We start from the raw sequence: 19,826 nt of genomic DNA, 5'->3' as shown, positions 1-19,826 counted from the left end.
GCGCCTCGGGACTCTGCCAGCAGGGAGCCCACACCAAATGAGGCGACTCGACCTGCATCTCTAGAACCACGTGCCAAAAACAGCTCCTTGCTTTGGAAAGTCAGGCTGCCTCTGGTGTCTTATTATAGCGACGAGAGGTTGACTGTCACGCCACCCCTGGCAATCTTCTCTTGAGGACACAGTCTTCGTGCTTAGCATCAGCATAGACTCGGGCCCTCAGCGCACAGGTGGCTTTCCCCTCTAGCGTCGGGGAGCCTGTATTCTCAGCCCGTGGTTCTGGATATGATCCCCTCTGCTTGTTCCAGGCACGCTGCCCACACTCCCAATCTGCCCTCTGACGGATTCCAGGGGCTTCTAGGAGGCACCCAGGAGCAAGGGCTTGCACTCACTGCTGGACCCTGGGCCTGCTGAAGGACACCCATGGAAGACAACCAGGCCCACGTACACTGGCACGCAGACTGGAGGTGATGCTGAAAGTGACACAACAATGATGAGAACGGCACCAAGGACAAGGAGAGCGAAGACTCGCGTGGCTGCGATGTACCCAGTGCTCACGACTTGCCCGGTGCGCACCGTCTCAATGCTACACACAATACCTTCTACAGGAGGCATTGGGGTTTACACAAACCAGATCAAGGGTCAGAGGCACAGAGCAACTTTCTCCTGGTCTCACAGCTTCCTGTGACAGAAGAGGGATTCCACCAGATGTGTGCGACCCCGCAGTCTGGGCTTTTACCATATGGAAATGTGTCTTCTCCCTTCTCCAGCGAAGAGAGAACAATAAATACACCTGTTGAATGAGCAAATAAAGGACTGAGCGGCCGGCCAGCAGCTCGGAGCAATGGAGAAGCACTCCCTGCTCTCCTGTTGGATCCAGACAGACCTGGGCATATGCTGAATGCGTAACACGACACAGCCACGAAACCTAAGACGGGGGGCTCCGTCTCTCCCCAAAGAAGTGCTCCCTCCAATTGACCTCGAAATCTTCCTGGCGTGGCCTCAATGGCAGATGCAGTGTTCAGATGCGTCCTTTGAAGTACAGCGTCCTGTTTCCAGGGACAAGAACAGCAACCACAATGGGGGAACGGTCACAGCTTCCCCAGCGGCTGGGAAGGCCAAGGGAGAGGGAGAAGCCAGGATCGACACCTGCCTGCGCTTCCTGCATCTCCAGGGCTTTCAAACCCTCACTGCACCACCTGTTCCTTAATAACCCTCCAAATTCTCTGCACTTCCATTTGTGTCATGTATCCCTGAAATATTTTAATAAACAGTCAAATTGAAAAGAATGAGATTAATAGATGAAAACTATTAACCTATTAAACAACTCTTAACAGTCTAGAAATCCAAGATAACATGCAATGCATACATATATGATTAGTTTGAGATAAACTTATAGGCACTTAGTTTTTTCTTTTCCAATGTATGGTGCCAGCCACAACGCTGCGTAACACTGCACCTCAGCGGGGGCAGAGTTAAGATGGGAAAGCTGAGGGCCAATTCCTGGTTCACTGACACCTAAAGTGGGGAGGGGGAGAGCAAGAGCCTAGGGCAACCCCAACCGGCCACAAACTCCAACAGCTACGTCTCGCAGGCAGAGGCTTTCCGCCGGGAGCTGGAACCTTCTCTTGCAGGTGTCAGGGCACGTGGGAGGCTGGACTGGGTCATTAAAAAGAATTACTGTCAACAGCATTTTCAAAACACGCTACTGCCATTTTCCAATGAGTCTGGCTGTGGCGTCATTTGGGACTGGTAGAGACAGGTGCTCCCACAGCTCAGGAACTACCCCCACCCCCCAACCCAGGACGCCTCATCCAGGCAGTGTCGCCTCAACGGGCAGGTGGGAACAAGAGGGCAGCAAAGGGCCCACGCCTACTCTACCCTCCGGAGGGCAGGCAGCTGGTCCAAGGAGGGGTGAGGCCATCCCTACACTCCCATGCTGGACACATACACATGGGTAAACACTGCTCCTGTCCACCTCGCTCATTGCCTGTGCAGGCTGTGACGCACCAGCCACCCCCTTCCCTCACTGTCTGATGGCCCTGCCCTCTGGCCACTTCCTCCATCACCAGCAGCTGATGGCCCAGCCCCTGCTAAGGTCTCATTCCCCCTCCTGCCGTGGCGGCCTCCCTGCACCCTCCAGCCACCAGCCCTTAAGACTAGCAGGTGACAGACGGGGGCCTGTGCCCAGCCAGCTGTGTCCACAGCACTCTGCGGGGAACACCCAGCCCTCTGGCTCACTGCTGGTGGCACACAAGAACCCGACTCTGCTAACCACATGGTCCAGTTCTCACAAGGCATTTGGGGAGGACAACTGGAGGCTCCCAGCTCTGCCTGCACCTCCCTGTGCTCAGAGGTCTGTAAGCGCCCAGCAGGGGCCACACACAGGGTGAGCAGCCCTTTTGGAAACGTCTGGGACCAGAAGGCTGTCAGGTTTCAGGTTTTTTTCTTCTTCAGATTTTGGAATAACTACATATACACAATGAGACATTTTGGGAATGGGGACCCATGTCTACAGAACGAAATTCATATGCATCTATATACACAGCCACAGGTAATTTTTTACACTATTTTTACTAATTTTATGCATGAAACAAAATTTCACGGCGTGGAATTTGCCACTCATGGTGTTACGTTGGTACAATAAAGTTTCCGATTTGGAGCCGTTCAGATTTCTGGGCTAGGGACTGCTCCACCTGCACGTGGCAAGGACTCCATAAATGTCCCCTCCCTTCTCTCATCCCAATGGGGCACTCGCCAGAGAAAACGTGACATCGGGTCAAGCTATGAGGAAGATCCACTTCCAGGCCATTCATGGAAAACCATGAACAAAAGCAGAAGATGACTGATCAGGCCTAGGAACGCAGCAGCAGGGGTGGGTGCGGCGGGGGAGGGAGGACGGGGGACGGGGCTGCCAGGCCCCTACACGAGGGACAGGCGGCAGTGACCAGGAAGGTGGACTTGGAGGAGGGAGCTCAGCCAGGGGTGAGCAGTTTCGCTTCACTGACCAGGGTGCTGAGGTCGTGGGAAGTCCTCGGGCTTCTCCAACCAGGGGCCATGAAGCGCCTCCCAGTGAAGCCCCAGGCCAGCGCCTCTGGGACGGGGCCAGATGACTGGGAGTGCTCTGGACCAATGACCACAGGTGCATCGGCATGGCTTTGCTCTAGGAGCACACGTGGGACACTCCCGCTGGGCAAGAGGAGCAGAGCTTCCCTGGAAGACCCCCATGACCACCCCAAACTCTAGCGCCCTCTGCCAAAAGTGACCCCCAGACTGTGACGGATGTGAGCTGTGGTTTGCATTTGTGCAGCGGTGTCCAGGGGGCACGGCAAAGCCTGGGGGTGAACCGTGCACAATCTGCTCTATGTACAGGGTCAGGTGGACAACAAGCGCCGAGTGAACGCTGTCCACCCAAACCAGGATGACTTCTGTGGACCCAGGGCTTGGCAGGGTGAAGACACACAACTCTAGGAATCGTGTCTGAGCTCCACTCGTGGACACAACGCTAAGCTTGGGAGGGGTCTCCTGATCCCCAGTAATTCATGCCATGCACTGACCAGCTCTGACCAACCCATGAACTTGATGTCAATGAAATTCATGGGCTTAGGGCTGTTCTTGTTCTCATACTGAAAACTGCAATGTTAACCTAGAAGATGCTACTTAGAGGATAATTATGGGGCTGCCCACTGCGGCCACCAGATTAAATGGTCCACTGGTGACAAACCATGAGGTGACGACTCAGCTGGACCCAAAGCCATTTTACTACTCGAGTAGCCTTGGCCGAGTCCTCTCCTTAGTTCCCACCAAAAAAGAGGGAAACCAGCCACTCACTCAGAGGCCCGCTGAGACGATCCACAAGGTATGGGTGACACAGCCAGGGCATCGGGGTAGGCGCCCACCAAACACAGGCTCCATCCTCCACCTCCCGCCCTCTTTCCAACGCCCAGGCTCTGTTACCTGCTCCTGGGAACTGGAACCCAACACCGTGGGGATAAAAAGAAATGCTTATCGAACACCTGCTGTGGGACTATGTATTATCACACTTGATCCTCAAGGACAACACTACAGACGTGCTAATATTCCCACTGTGCAGACGAGGAAACAAAGATGGGTCGGGAAACTAGCCCCATGTCAGGATGCCAGGCAATGGATCTGAACCCAGCTGCCTGGGTGCTCCTGCTCTGGGGCTAAGCTGCTGGACCCTGGGCAAGGCCAGGGAGAAGGCCAGCACGCAGGGCAAGGGCAGAAGGGCAGATCAGGGAACGAGGGCCCGGGGGGGAGGGGTGGCTGTCTGTCCTAGGACCAGCGGGAGGCTGCGTGATTTGGATGCAGGTTGCATGCAATCCCTTGCTGAAAGGGAGTCGTCAGCTCTGCAGAAACCTACCTCGAAGGCTGTTTACAAGATCCCACCGTCCTGAGCCCTCGCCACACCACAGTAACGTCTTGCCCTGCTGCCTAGTCTGCTGGCTGCCAGAATGATCCTTTTAAAACCAAATCACATTGTGCCACTACTCTGATGTGCCACTTCCTGATCTCGCATGGGTCAGGAAGTCCTGAGGGCTGTCTTTGAGGGCTCTCCTTGCTGCTGCTCCAATGCAATGGACATGCTCTGGCCTCAGGACCCTTGCACCTGCTGTTCTCTCGCCTCAAACACCCTCCCCCCAAATGACTGCTTGGCTCAGACCCTCACCACCGTTGGGTGCTTCTCCTAGGGTCACCTTCCTAGCAATGCCTTTCGTGACCACCCAAATTGCAAAGCCCTCTCCAGTGCTCCTCGTCTCTCTAGTCCCCCCACCCCCACCCACTGGCGCTTGTTAGCCATGGGACAAGCACAGACTTTGTGTGTTGATTACATCTGCTCCATTCTTACCAGACTATCAGCAGGCCGTGGTGGTGTTCTGCTCCCTGGTGCTGCTCCAGCACCTGACACAGTGCCTGACGCATAGTCGGCACTCAGTAAGTATTTGTGGAATGAATGAACGAGACTTGGCTTTCTTCTCTTTCTCTCCATCTACAAGATCCTGTTCCCTCTCAGGCCACAGACAAACGAGTTCCTGAACTGCTTCTATTCCCAGCTTCCTTATCGGCACCATCAACGGGTTGGACCAGGTTATCTACAGAATCCTTCCAGCTCTGCACAAACTCCCAGCTGACCAAGGAGAAAAAGCACAACTCTTCACTGCCACAGGCCCGTGACGGCACTTACTTGATTATGATAAAGGCTGCATTTCCTTTAGAATTTTCCACAGCGAAGGCCCCGCAGCCCCACGCCCGTCAGCGCGAGCGAGGCTTGGCTGCGGTCATGTCTGTGATTTGCGACCTGCACGCCAGGGCCGCGTTAACCTTGAGTGCCGGGATCACTGGTCTTGTTAAATCGACCCAGGTTGGGTTACAGGGAAGTAAACCAAACCACATTCGGGTGTTTCTTAGGTTCAGCAACACCAGCTCTCCTCGTCCCCCTCAATTGAACACTAATTCCTCAGCAGCCTGTGCTGTTGGTTTTGGGGTTTAGCCAGAGGCCCTCTGGAGAAATAACGAAACTGTGCGTTCCAGGCCAAGAGGAAGGCGCTGGGATGAAAGCAGACCCTGGTGTAATAAGAGCGCTGGCGGTGCAACCGCTGGGAGCAGCGGCCTGTGTGCGAGGGCTGGAGGTCCTTCAAGGTCATTCCCACCCGAGCCTGTCCAGGCTAATTCTGACCTTGGAGAGTGTTAGGAGTTTTCCTTCTCCACCTGAAACCGAGACGGAGGGAGCTCTGCGAATCCACAATGTGTCTGACTGTCAGAAACCCCCTGGCCAGGGTCAGGTTCACTGGTCAGCCAAGGCCACCCACCACAACGGTGCTCCTGGCGTGGGACACATCAGCCACCTCTCGAGCTGAACATCAAGCCATCACACTACGGTGTACGTGAGGGCACTTGAAAAGTTCCAGGACAAACGGAATTACAAGGTAAGTTTTAAGAGTTTGAGTTCCAGCTCCGGCTCCCAGCTCCGGCTTGCTGCTAATGCAGACCCTGGAAGGCTGTGGTGACGGCTCAAGGAATCGGGTTCCTGTCTCCCACATGGGGTGGGCTGAGTTCCCAGCTTTGGTCCGGGTCTGGCCTGGGGCCATTCAGGGAAAGAAAGATTTTAAAGTTTATTTTGGTGCAAAAAATTGAAATCCAAGCAGGCAAGTTTCAAAAACTTAATGAAAAAATGCTTATTATGAAAAAGCTCTGCACAGATTTCCAAATTCTCTTACACCAGACTAAACCTAACTTTTAAGTCCATTTCCACCACGTTTTGGAGTGCCTTCGTGGTGTGTGTGGATTTTCCGAGGATGCTATTAGCTTTTATCCCAGAACCCACAGACACCCACCCATGAGCTCCTCGGAGCTCCTACCTGCTTCGTGACAGGCCCCAGCCCACACAGCCCGGGGACACCTCACAGGCTCCTGTAAGTCAGTGAAGGCTTGGGTGGGCCTCGGGCTCCACTCTTCCTTCCACTCAGGCAGCCCCAGGCCCACAAACCTCTGTGTATCTCAGCTTCTTCATCTGTAAAGTGGGAATAATGAGTGCCTTTGCCATTGTGAGTCCATGGAACTAATTAATTAATAGCTGTAAATAATAAATTAATAGCTGTATTAATAAATTAATAGCTGTAAATCACTCACTCAGTAGTCAGTGTTACTTGAAATCTTGTCTTTACACCACACGTCTCACACGGCTCCAAGGTGTGGGCTGGCCCTTGCAGGCATGTGATCTGATGTGTGGGCATGTGGGTGTCTGATCTGATGCCACGGTGACAACAGGGGGCCCCGCCACTGAGCATATGTGACACAGCGAAAGGCTAGTCAAGGGGACCAGATACAAGTTCACGGGAAATGGGATTAAACAGTATGGTTATCTTGCTGCAAAGAATTTCAAAAAGCATGCAGTTTTTTTCATGATCCACATTTTCCATGAACCTTCTAAAGACTGACTGTAAATGCACACATGCCATTCTCTTCCTCCCCTGACCGGGCAGGCATCTCTAATCAATCTCAGCACTCTTCTCTCACCAACTGCAGCCTGGGGCTGATAATGCACAACTCAGAGCTATGGGAACTAACACTGCGGCGCTCTGGCTATGATCACCAGGGACCCTGGTGTGGGAGAGAGGCCTGCATCAGAGCAGGCAGGACCACAACCCCCTGAGAAGGATGAGGGGTGGGTGAGGTTTGTCTCCGTTCAGTGCTGGGTCTACCACCACAGGTGCTCAACACACGCGGCAGGGACCCAGCAGAGGCTGGCTGGACCCTAGCTTGAGCACAGTGGGGCTGAGCAGAGGAAGCCGGGCTCTGGCAGGTTCAAGGTCACTCACGCAACACAAGACTGTGAGCAGGCCTTTCCTCCCACAGCCCCCAGTCACCCGCTGGGTATAACGAGAGGGTGGGCTAGACAAACACCAGGCCCCTCCGGTTCCCACTTTCTGATCCAAGAAGCCTTTCCAGGCATCACCAGTCTGGGTTCTGACCCTCCAGTGTGGCCACACCTTCCCCCTTCTCATGTGGAACTACCACCCTGTAAATGGTGATCAGGGGCTCACGTGGGCTCGGGTCCCCAGCAATGCACCCCCCATGACAGGTGCAGTCCCTGCCCCATGGAGCTGGCACTGGAGGAGGGACAGAAAAAGGGTACACAAATGAATGGGACAACTGCGGGTGTAGACAGGCTACAGAGGCCACAGGCCAGGGCACTGGGGACTTTGGACAGGGAGATCGGGGAGTGCTGCTCTGAGTAGAAGGCTGAATGGAGACGAGAGAGACGGAGGAGGACTCGGCTCGTGGCAAGAGCATTTGCCACAGGGCCGGCACCGTGGCTCACTTGGTTAATCTTCCTCCTGTGGCACCAGCATCCCATGTGGGCACCAGATTCTAGTCCCGGTTGCTCCTCTTCCAGTCCAGCTCTCTGCTGTGGCCTGGGAAGGCATTGGAGGATGGCCCAAGTGCTTGGGCCCTACACCTGCATGGGAGACCAGGAGGAAGCACCTGGCTCCTGGCTTCGGATCGGTAGCAGCCATTTGTGGGGTGAACCAATGGAAAAGGAAGACCTTTCTCTCTGTCTCTCTCTCTCACTAACTCTATCTGTCAAATAAATTTTAAAAAAAAAAAAAAAAAAAAAAAGAGCATTTGCCAGGCTATGCTGAGCCGAGGGCAGGGCTGGGACCTCCAGCCTGGTCTCCCGGCCCTTTTACCCACTTCCAATCCACCCCACTAGCAGGTGCCAGGCGATGTTCCTGAACCGCTGCTCCGCTCACAAACTGCAGCAGCTCTCCAGGGTTTCGCAGGCACACGTGCTCAGTGGACTCACTTCCACACAAGGGTCCCCTGGCCAAGTGAGTGCAAGAAACAGAGCATTCCCCCCGCCCCCGGCCCTGACCCCGAGGGGCTCCCTAGCTTGCACACTAATACGTGAAAGGCTCTGAAAAGTGCCACAGCAAAGACACCTCTTTGACTTGGCTTAACTTGCTGTCTTCTGAATTTATTTGGCTACGCAAAGAACACCTTTTTCCCACCAAAAAAAAAAAAAATCAACATTTTTAAGGACCAGAGTTCCACAGGCAAAAGGGCAGGTCCTTCTGCTTGGCTTCACACTCCGACCCTCACCTCCAGGAGGTGACCCTAAAGCCTGGTCCACAGTCTGTCTGTCTCCTGCCTTCCTCCTGCATCCAGTGCCCCAAACAAATGTCCTGTGGCCACCCCAGCCCTGCTCTATCCAACAGAACCGTGGCAGCATGGGTGCCAATGTTCACCAAGCACCTACCTGTGCCACCTGGGGTGACCCTCATGCCCCCACAGCCTGGGCCTGCCTGAGAGTGCTCTTCCTTCTTTGTAGAAATAGCTCAGCTCGCCTTCCGGGACCTCCCCTCCCCACATCGCCTGCTGGTTTCAAAGGCGAGGACAAACTCAGGGTCTGGCTCATCAGGGTGCTCCATCCTCCTTGCCTGGGGAGTGACTGGTTCACAGGGATGAACACTCAACTAAAGTGCATGGGCCAACCAATTCCACAGTGGGATGGAGCTGGCTGGGGTCCAGAGCCCAACAGCTGGGCTGGGCCGCAAGCCCAGGAGTTGCGCTTCACCTCTGAGTGCTCTCCGACATGAGTGGCCCATGGCCTGCTCAGGACCTGGTCCTCATCCTTGGATCGCTGTCACAGGTGCTGTCTAAGGCCTCACATCCTCTGGGTGTGGTGACTCCTCAGCAAACAGCTGGCCTGCCCTGTCCCTCCTTTCCCCAGGGAGAAGGGGTTGGGGAGCAGGTGCAGGTGGGGGGCGGGGGAGGGGACGGGAGGGGACTGTACCTGCTCGCGGTACTTTTCCTTCCGGCCGCACTGGCTCCGTCAGCCTGCAAAGGAAACCCGAACACATCAGCCAAGGGAACGACACACACTTCTACCCACAGCCACCCCACCAAGCTCCCGCGGGCACCAGATTCGGAACGCTGCTGCCAGCCTCGGAAAACCTGCCCCCAGCAGGAAGGAGTCGTCGCGGTACCTCCCCTCACCCCCATTTCCTTGGCCCTTCCAATCCAGCTGAGCACCGGCTAGCCACACAAACCCAGCAACCGCACAGCCCTAGGGACCGGGCCGGGGGAAGGAAGTAACCAGTTAAGTCTGAGACTGAACTGCACCATTTTTATTTTCAGTTGGGATTTCCAATAAAACAGTAGCTGCAGATTTATTCCTACCAACCGGAGGGGGAAAATCCTATTATGTTAAAATATTCTGTCCCCCCCACCCTACGAACAGGCGAAGGCCCGAGAGTGCCGGCTCTTAATCTCTTTTATTTGGGGTGGGGGATGGGGTTTGATGAGGCTGGCCACATGAAATTTTCAGAAATGATAAAATCCTGGTCCAGATGCAGAGGCCGAAGCCCGGGGTGCAGCAGGAGTGGCCGCAAGTCTCCTGCGGACCAAATGCCCCACTGCTGGGGACCTGGCTCATGGGCCAGGGCTCAAGGGGCCCTGGATGCCACAGCCAAAGGAGACTGCAGATTGGAAAACGCCCAGGGCCTGCTCCTGCGCCAGTGTGCACTCCCCGGAGGCACAGTCAGAACACGGCAGGTCTGAAACCGCAGGCACGTGTTTCCTGTCCAAATTCAGAATTTTTCCAGCCCTGGAGAGAACACTACGCATGTCCTACATGCTCAAACAACTCCAGAAGGGCCCGAGGAGCCCCCAGTAATCAAGCACCCCGATATTTCTGTGGTGATACATAGGCACAGGCAACCCTGGCAGGACATCTCCCCAGGCTCACGTTCCACGGCTTCACCGGGCACCAAAATCTTGTTGTTTTCAAGCCTTTTGAATTTGAGGATTATGGATAAAGGACAGAGGACCCAAAATAAAAACAGCACTCCCTTTGGATGGGTGCTTGTAAGAAGTTGCAAACTAGGGCCAGGGTTGAGGGCAGCAGGTTAAGCCATCGCCTGCGACACCAGCATCCCATAAAGGCGCCAGTTCAAGTACCGGCTGCTCCACTTTCGACCCTGTTCCTTGCTAATGGCCTGAGAAAAACAGTGGGAGATGGCTCAAGTGCTTGGGCCCCTGCACCCACATGCGAGACCTTGAAGCTCCTGGCTCCTGGCTTCAGCCTGGCCCAGCCCTCTTGCAGCCATCTTGGGAGTGAACCAATGGATGGAAGATCTCCATCTCTCCCTTTCTTTCTGTTAACTGTTTCACACAAATAAATATATCTTAAAAAAAAAAAAAAAAGTTGCAACCTGACAAAACCAGATAGTAGACTTTGATTCCAGCCAAGTGGCAATATGTAAAACTAAAAGTATTTCACTCAAAAAAAAAAAAAGTCAGATCTCCAACTCTTTAAGAGAATGGGATAATCCAGTGACACCCAGTGCTACACAGTGACAGCAGCTAGAACTGACAGCCCTGGTTCTCCCATTCCACCCTCTTGGCCTATACCTAGTCCCGCCTGGCCCGCTGTGGGCAACGCCATGCACTCTGCTGGGTACCGGCTACTTCCCACAAGGCACTGCTGGGTGGACATTTCACCTTCACAACAGAATACCACACACACATGCACACAGACACACACATGCACGCAGACACACTGGTGCGCGCGCGCACACACACACACACACACATACCCCATTTCACAGGTAAAGATGCATGAGATCAAAGAACTTAAGTCATTTATCAAGAGAGTCGCGTTGCTACGAGCCCTGGTCGGGGTCACCCCCGAAGGCCCCTCCCTCTGCTCAGGGGTACTTTATCCCCTGCCCACATTCAGGAGAGCCTGCTGGGTGCCAGGGGTGGCACCAGAGAGCCCCCTTCCCACGTGGCAGGGATGGAAAGGTGAGGGGCAGGCAGGCAGGGAGGGAGAAACAGGACGCCCCTGTCCTCCCGCAGTGGAAGAGACAGAAGGCAGGGGGCGGTCTGGGTGTGACCGCACTGGGAGCAAAGGAATGGGATCAGCCGCAGCCTCTCTCTTGCACCCTCAGCACCTGACTGCAGGGCTAAGGGCAGGAGCTGCTGAGGTTCTTTCAGAGGCAGAAGGGGAAGCGGGTGGAAGTCCTGCCGGCGAGCCTTGCAAAATCACGAACTCCCAAAGGATCTTTCGCCTCCTGGACTGAACTCTGGGCGTGTATTCCAAGGGTTCCTACACATTTTTTAAAGTGATCTTTTTTGTCCTTTTCCTTCCCAGATTCACCAAGATGACCAGCTCAAGTGCAGTGCACACGCCACGGGAGGCCAGCAGAGTCTGTTTCAGGCACTCCTAATAACCGCCGCCTTGTTTCTTTTTACTGAGTTGACCATACTTCTGCCTCACTGGGAGAGTAACACTGATAGTTTTTCCACCATATTTAAGAAATAAAGAAAAAATATTCAGAGAGTTATCAAGACAAATCTTTCAGCAGAGAGGAGGTGGTGCTTGGTACTGGAGCCACTAGGGGAAGAGATAAAGGTGGTAGTCGCGTTGGGTACTGCAGGCACTGGAGGGAGAGATGAAGGTGGTAGTGACACTTGGTACTGCAGCCTTTGGAGGAAGGTGCACACCTGGGCAGGCTGTGGTTGGCACCTCTGTTTCAGTCCCACCATAATCGGAACATTACAGAACAGCTCCCCCAGCTGTCGCCAAAGCTCACAGAGCTGAGCGCGCCCATCCTCGAGGTAGAGACCCCCACAACACAGGCTGGCTTCGTGTCCTCAGAAACATGAAGCGATCCTTCCTGAGTTCAATTCAACGACGATGCGGCCATTTTCTTGGGCCAAACTCGTCTAATACTAGCAATGTCCAAGTGACTCAACCTCATCCACAAACTTACCTTTACCCAGTGTGATCTGATGGGTTCTCAATGGGAACTGAAGTTTTAGGGCACAGGCTGAGTCCAACGGTCTGAGTTCAGTCCTGGTTTCGTCATTTTCTAACTGTGTGATCATCACGAAGTCACTTGTAGTTTCCAGCCCTCAGTTTTCTCATCTGCAAAATGGCCAGACACTCATCCCAGAACCTAGCTCACAAGGCTGCGAGGGACTTAGTTAAGGTAACTTAAATGAGTGTGGGCTGGGATGCAGCGATTCTGACGACTCCAGACACAGCTGTCAAAACCGCCATTTACTGCAGCAGAGAAACTGAGGCACAGAAAAACAGAGTGGCGGGTACAAGAGTCCATGGCAGCTGAACGAGTCGCGCAGGGGCAGCGGGACCGGATGATGGGTCTTCCCTGAGTGCTCAGGATCCTAGGCTGCAAGGGGGCACCCAGCGGGTCCCCCAGACCACCCGCAGTGGTTCCGTCAGACCAACACTGAACACCAGGACGCAGGGGAAGCACGAGGCACAGGCCAGGGGCAGGCGGCCTCCACGGCTGCTGCAGGGCCAGCATCTTCATCCCCGCACGATGAGTTCCTAGAGAACGGAGCTTCTTGCCCTGCTCTGTCTCAGTCTCACTTTGAACCTCAGCTAAAAGGCGGGGGCAGAGGGTTAAATCAGGTCACGCCCCCAGCCCCTGCTCCGGTCACCTGTGTCATTCTACGTTTGGCCGAACCAACCTTAACCAGACCCTGCTGTGGCAAGTGAAATGTGGTTGGGGGGAGGGCCCACGGGGAGCCCTCCTTCTGCCTCTGACGTGGCTGGGGTTCAGGCACCCAAGGCCTCCAGCACCCATACCGGCACCCAGCCCACCCATTGCTTACTCACCAGCTTCTCTCTGGGACCTGGGCAAGGCTATTTTTGGCTCCATTCAGCCCTCCTCTTCCCTCCCAAATGAATGTTAAGTTGTTCTTTTCCATTCTCTTATTAAGGGTTTTCTTGGAAAGAAAATATTATTCCAAACCCAGAAATTTTATTTCTAAATTTGTGCAAATGTAAGTTGTAAGACATTAGCTGCATTTCACATTTTGTGCAAATGGCAGAAACAGGCAATTCGTGTGCTACGGGATGGGGGCTGGCCAACGATTTCGATAAAATAAACCCTTTTTTAATTTAAATGCTAATGCACTGAATTAAAATTTAATAACTGAGGAAATTGAAAAGCCGAGCAGGAATATTGGAAATAAATCCAAGCAGAAACAGCTGAAATTAAAAATTCTAGAGAGTGGGAGGATAGCAGCTAAGCTGTCTTATATGATTACATTTTTTTTTTTTTTTCAGAATGAAGCAAAAAAAAAAAAATCCTATCTCTCGCTGGCTCTCGGGCAGTAAATCCACAGTGCTGTGATTTATTGCTCAATTTTCCTGAGGGAAAAAGGCTTTCTTTCATGCTGAAATATTTCATAAATTTCAAGCCAGCATAAATTCTTAATTTAAAAGTTATGGAGGTCACATTTAGTGCACTGGTACGGTTCCAAAATCTTAAAGGAATAGCAGTGACCAAAATAAAAAAAAAATTTGAAAAAGCAAAAAAGGAGGGGCAGAATTTTTTTTTCTATTTTTTTTCTTTTGGTTTTAATTCACAAGTTGAAATTTCATGATTAAAGGTTCCTCCTAGATGGCTGGAACCCACGTGTGTGGGGAACTGGTATATGTTTGGAAATCTGCAGCTCAAGATGGAGAGATAAAGATTTAATTCAATTATAAAAAGGCTTTTTTTTTTTTTTTAAAGCCACTTGAGGAATTTCTGGTAAAAATTTCCCCCCTCCCCTGCCCGGGAAGGGGTGAGGGTGGGGGGAGGGTGGCCACTGTAATTGCTTCTCTTAGATCTCCAATCTTTTGTGCACACTGATGTATTCATTTGTTATACAGCTGTTCGGCGGCGGAAAGAATGCTAGGGCGCCCATAATTCTAAGCAAATCAATCAAAAATTAATGATTTGTCATGCTTGCACAATGGAGGAAAAACAGCTCCGTGGGTCCTGGCTGCCTGGTCTCGAAGAATGAAATGCCTTTCTATGATAAGGCAGCCCGGGAGGCTGGGGTGCCACTGCTGCAGCGCCCCCCAGCCCTGTGCGGACACAGCGTCCACGGCCAAGATGGCGCCTCGGCCGGTCACGCACCGGTTGGACCTCGCCGCCCATTTTCCTAGAGGTATCATCATTAGGATCTTGCCTTTTCCCTCCCCCACCACAATGAAAATCACTTCCTCTCTGGAGAATTCAATGACGTCCCCTCCCCCACGTGATTTAATTTGTCCCTGTTCATTGTTCTCCCAACACTGGAAGGCACGGCCATTGGTGCCTTCCACCAACTCCTCTAGGGGTCTGGGGCCACCGGAGCACCTGCCATCCCCCAGGAGGGGCGCGGCTGCTCCTGGGCCTCCTCTGCCTCTCTGGCGCGGCCGTGTCTCCAGCACCCAGCTCAGGCCTGGCACAGGGCAAACAGGCAGCAAACAGGGCGGGGGAATCTGGTCATTCTGAGGACTTCCCAGGAAACCCTGACAATGACGTTGTTTCATGAATGATGACCCACACTGGCGATTCCACCTGGAGGAAATCTCTCAATGGATCTTAAGAATCAATCACTCAGTTACTCAGCGGGTCTTTCTTGCAAACCTACTATGTGTCAAAGACAATTCCGAATCCCCAGGGGTCAGCACTTCTCAGGCATCTCTGCACCCCGGGGGGCCAGGAAGCATGAAGGGGAACCCAGAGAGAAGTGAGAAGTTTTTTAGATGCCTCTGAATTCTTGTAGCTCACCAAGTTGTGATCAATTCACATGAAGGTTGTATTCACCAATACATGGGTATTTCATATGTAAGTACGTTAGCTCTAATAAATTCCAAAGACTCTTGGGCCACAGCACCACGAGGAATGGAAGTGCATCTCTGGCCCATGAGAACATGATGCCCAGGCACTGGACGGGCTCTTGTTTTCCCAACAACCCTGCAATTTAACCATGCCCCTCTGACCGTAAATTAACCAAGCACCAGAGGGGCCAACTGACTTGCCCAAGGTCCCACAGTGGTTCCAGGGAATTGGCCGGGACACAACACGCCTTCTCAGCCCAAGTCCATGGCCATTCCTCTACACACTTGGCCCTTCCATCCCTATAGTCAGTGCACCTAACCTGGTCCCAAACAACGTGGATGGACTGGGCTCCTATTTAACCCTTAGGACTCAACGCAGGCACAGGGAGTCCCGCCCTCATTCACCAGGTGTTCCTGGAAAACACCTGTTAGGAGGAACTGTGCCAATACTGAACAATAGCTTTGCAAGTGACAGAGAAGATCCCACTCCTTGGAAACAAAACATCCTCTAAATGCTCTCAGCGATGGGTTCTTAACACGTGGGGCTTGAGTTCTAATCTTGCATTTCCTTTCTAGACTGAACATGTTTCTGCTCAAAGCCACTGGCGACCCCAGCTTCCATGCCTGAGAGGTAGGTGGAGGCTGCCGGGGGAAGATCCAGGGGGAACAGACCTGGAGCCCGCACGGGTGGGCGCCACTTTTCTGTAGCTATTTCTAGAGTTCACCCTAGAAGTGGTTCTGAACCAGGCGCTGGGGGAGCAGGGCAGGTCCTGAGATGAACCAGACATGGGGCCTCACTCATTCGCCAATGCTGGATGCCTTGCTCTGGCTGGACTGGTTCCCCCAAGGGTTATGTGTTGGAGGCTTGAGGAAAGGTGGGGCCTACTGGCCAGGCATGAAGCACTGCAGGACACTGCCCTTGGGAGGGAGGGAGGCAGCTCTCCCAGCACCCTGCACCCTCCCTGGAATGAGTGGTTCTAAGAGGCAGCCCTGACTCGCTCGCCGGCTTCCTGTTTCCACACACGGCCTCTTCCTCCCACGCGTGGCCCTCACCAGAGACCACACCAGTGGCCTCATCCAATCTTGCACTTTAAACTCCCAAACTGTGAACTCTTTTCTTCATAAAATTAGCCTGTCTCAGATATCTGGTTACAGTAACAACAACGAATTTATTATATAAGTGGCCACTATGTGCTGAGCACCAGGACAGTCACTGGGGACACAGGCAGAGAGAACAGCGGGGGAGCCACACTGATGACGTCATGGCTTAGGATATCCACCTGTAACGGTCACGCGGCATGCACATTCCACAGAGGAATGGCTGGCTTCCATGAGCGACTCTGAGACAGCAGGGCCAGGAAGGGCTTCGAGAGGGAGGGATGCTTGAGCAGCGAGCACGGAGCTCAGACTCAGCGGGGCCAACAGAAAACCCGGATGTGAATGGAGCTCACACAGGCCGGGCGCCAGGCAGCAGCACCCACCGCGTGCCAGGCAGAGAAGGCACCATCGCGGCCAGCTGGGAAGCCTGCATACTGAGCCACTGGAGGCCATGGCTTTCTCTGATGGCCGTCGCCTCTGCAGAAGCAAAGGCTCCCATAGGGGACTCCTGACCAGACCCCCAGGCCAGACCCCAGGCCTCCACGCGGACTTGGCAGCTTCCAGTTCTGAGGACGAAGGAACAATGATCCGATCTGTCCCCCTTTCATTTGCTGTGGAGTGGCCACAGCGCTCCAGAGAACAGCAATGTGAACCGTCCCCAGGCCAGGTCTGCTACTGATGAGCCAGGGGCATCGGCAACTCCAAGGCTAACCCACGAGAAACGTCCAGCGTCTTCATTTCTCCTGGATACGATGCCCTTTTGCCTCTCCCCAGGCCCTTGCTCTCCAAGGTCAAGCATCAAGAAGGCAATCAGGGGCTGGCGCTGTAGCGCTGTAGGTTAATCCTCCACCTGCGGTGCCGGCATCCCATGTGGGCTCCGGTTCTAGTCCCAGCTGCTCTTCTTCGGATCCAGCTCTCTGCTATGGCCTGGGAAAGCAGAAGAAGATGGCCCAAGTCCTTGGGCCCCTGCACCCACGTGGGAGACCCGGAAGAAGCTCCTGGGTCCTGGCTTCGGATCGCCCCAGCTCCAGCAGTAGCAGCCACTTGGGAGTGAACCAGCGGATGGAAGACCTTTCTCTCTCTCCACCTCTCTCTGTAACTCTACCTCTCAAATAAATAAATAAAATCTTTAAAAAAAAAAAAAAAAGCAAGCAAGCAATCAACAAAGGACTGTGTGTTTCCCCTGAGTTTCCAGGTACAGGCTGGGTCTCCTCTCCCTGGTAGGCAGCCTTGCAGGCTGGATCCAGACCTCCATCATCATCACCGTCTTCACCATCACCATCAACAGGATGCACCTACAGACCAGCCCGACAAGCCTGAGGCCCACGGGCAGCTGAGGAAGGCATGTGCACTGCCAAAGCACCTGCCGGCTGCAGTGGAGACCGGAGGCCCAGCACAGAGGCCACGGTCATCTTCCAGGGAAGAGATGAAAGCTGCCTGGGGAAGGTAGAGGAGAGAGCCCCAGGACTGCGAGCTGCAGGGAGCAGCAGGGATCAACTGGGCTACTACGAAGAGGGCAGCCAGGGCACAGCTGGCACATAGTAAGTGCTCAGTGAACGCCAGGGTCGGGGGGCGGCGGTGCTGGCTTTTTTGGTTTGTTTTCGTTTGTTTATAAAAAATAAATCACTAGGGGTTGATGTCAGGGTGTGGCAGGTAAAGCTGCCACCTGCAGTGCCAGCATGCCAAACGGGCGCCAGTTCTTGTCCCCGTTGCTCCACTTCCAATCCAGCTCCCTGATAATGCACCTGGAAAAGCAGTAGAAGATGGCCCAAGTGCTTGGGCCCCTGCACCCACATGGGAGACCCAGAAGAAGCTCTTGGCTCCTGGCTTTGGCCTGGGGGAGTGAACCAATGGATGGAAGATCTGTCTCTCCCTCTCTCAAATAAATCTTAAAAAAAAAAAAAAATAGAGTTAATAGGGAAGTTGTTTTTTTTTTTTTTTTACAGGCAGAGTGGACAGTGAGAGAGAGAGAGACAGGGAGAAAGGTCTTCCTTTGCGGTTGGCTCACCCTCCAATGGCTGCCGTGGCCGGCGTACCGCGCTGATCTGAAGGCAGGAGCCAGGTGCTCCTCCTGGTCTCCCATGGGGTGCAGGGCCCAAGCACTTGGGCCCTCCTCCACTACACTCCTGGGCCACAGCAGAGAGCTGGCCTGGAAGAGGGGCAACCGGGACAGAACCCGGCACCCCGACCGTTACTAAAACCCCGTGTGCCAGCGCCACAGGCGGAGGATTAGCCTAGTGAGCCGCGGCGGCGGCCAAGGGAAAATCTTGTTAGTCTTAGGCTACATGCAGAGGCCTGGTCTCCTCCCTGGGCACCTGGGATGGAAGTAACAGAATTCAAAACCTGGGTGCTGGGGGGGGGGGGGTCCTGGCCTCAGGTAGGAGGGGCAGTAGCCTCCCTCGTGCCCCCAGGTGGGACTGAACCACCCCGGCCGCCAGCTGCCACTCCTCCAGCCCTGCTGTCCACACACAAATCCCCACACAAGGCTGGGACAGCTCCTGGCTGCTGGGTGTGTGTCTACCTCTCCTCCCCGGTAAGGCCGGGTCACAAAGGTTCTTAAGGCTGCTTCCAAAGGCACAGTGTTTCTCCTGGGTTTTAAAAGCTTTTTTTTTTTTTTTAAACAATGTTTATTTGAAAGACAGAGTTAGAGAGAGAGGTGAGAGAGGTCTTCCATCCGCTGGTTCACTCCCCAAATGGCCACAATGGCTGGAGCTAAGCCGATCTGAAGCCAGGAGCCTCCAGGTCTCCCACATGGGTGCAGGGGTCCAAGCACTTGTGCCATCCTCTGCTGGTTTCCCAGGCGCATTAGCACGGAGCTGGATTGGAAGCGGAGCAGCCAGCACTTGAACCAGAGCCCATATGGGATGCTGGCATTGCAGGGGGTGGCTTTACCCGCTACGCCACAATACCAGCCCCTTTAAAAGCTTTTTATAGTGGAAGCATTTTATGTTTAGAGAAGGGTTTCTGAGGCAAGAAGCCCCTAGACATCCTTCACCCCCAGGAGCAGTGTCAGACTGGGGAGTACCCGGCCTGAATTCTGTCTTCCAAGGGGGCACGGGTGGGGGTGCAAAGAGAGGCACCTGGACCTGTTAGCAGCAGATGCCCAAGTCCCGGGAGGGCAGAGCAAAGGCCAGCTGAGGCCTGGTCTTGTCACAGAGCCCACAAGGCTGGGAACAGGATGATGGCAGCCGTGCGGCACAGAGGTCACCAGGAGTCAGCCCTGGCACAATCCCCACCTCCGGCTGTCGTGACCTCTCCGTGCCTTCCTCTGTGACAAAGGGCCGACCCCGGGGCCGGGGTGTGGACTGAATGAGCTGGGCCGATGCGCCTACACCCTGTCAGCTGGGATCATTAATTCAGCATCAGGGGCCTCACACGAGCAGAATGCAACCCAAGAGCAGCCAGCACCCACTGAGCACTTCCTGGGTGCCTGCCTGGCTCGGGGCGGGCCACACAGCATCTCATTTACTGTCCTTGAGTGCCCTTGGCGGGAGGGGCATCACCAGCCCCAACATCCAAGTGAGGATTCAGAGAGAAGCCGGGTGCACAGACCAGCTGGGGAAGGCTCAGCTGG

The 19,826-nt window shown here is 54.1% G+C and overlaps 1 protein-coding gene across 4 annotated transcripts in view; it reads right to left on the bottom strand.

Annotated features, from left to right (window-relative positions):
- Positions 1 to 19,826, bottom strand: part of ZNF618 (zinc finger protein 618) — a 183,449-nt gene that overhangs the window by 77,090 nt on the left and 86,533 nt on the right. For all 4 annotated transcript variants that reach the window (XM_051842734.2, XM_051842741.2, XM_051842749.2 and 1 more), the window contains exon 2: positions 9,317 to 9,360. In XM_051842734.2, coding sequence (XP_051698694.2) covers positions 9,317 to 9,360 — 44 coding nt within the window. The remainder of the gene's footprint in view (positions 1 to 9,316; positions 9,361 to 19,826) is intronic.

Source organism: Oryctolagus cuniculus, chromosome 1 (genome assembly GCF_964237555.1).
Source record: "Oryctolagus cuniculus chromosome 1, mOryCun1.1, whole genome shotgun sequence".
Taxonomy (NCBI): domain Eukaryota; kingdom Metazoa; phylum Chordata; class Mammalia; order Lagomorpha; family Leporidae; genus Oryctolagus; species Oryctolagus cuniculus.
This window is presented reverse-complemented; position numbering and strand designations above follow the sequence as displayed.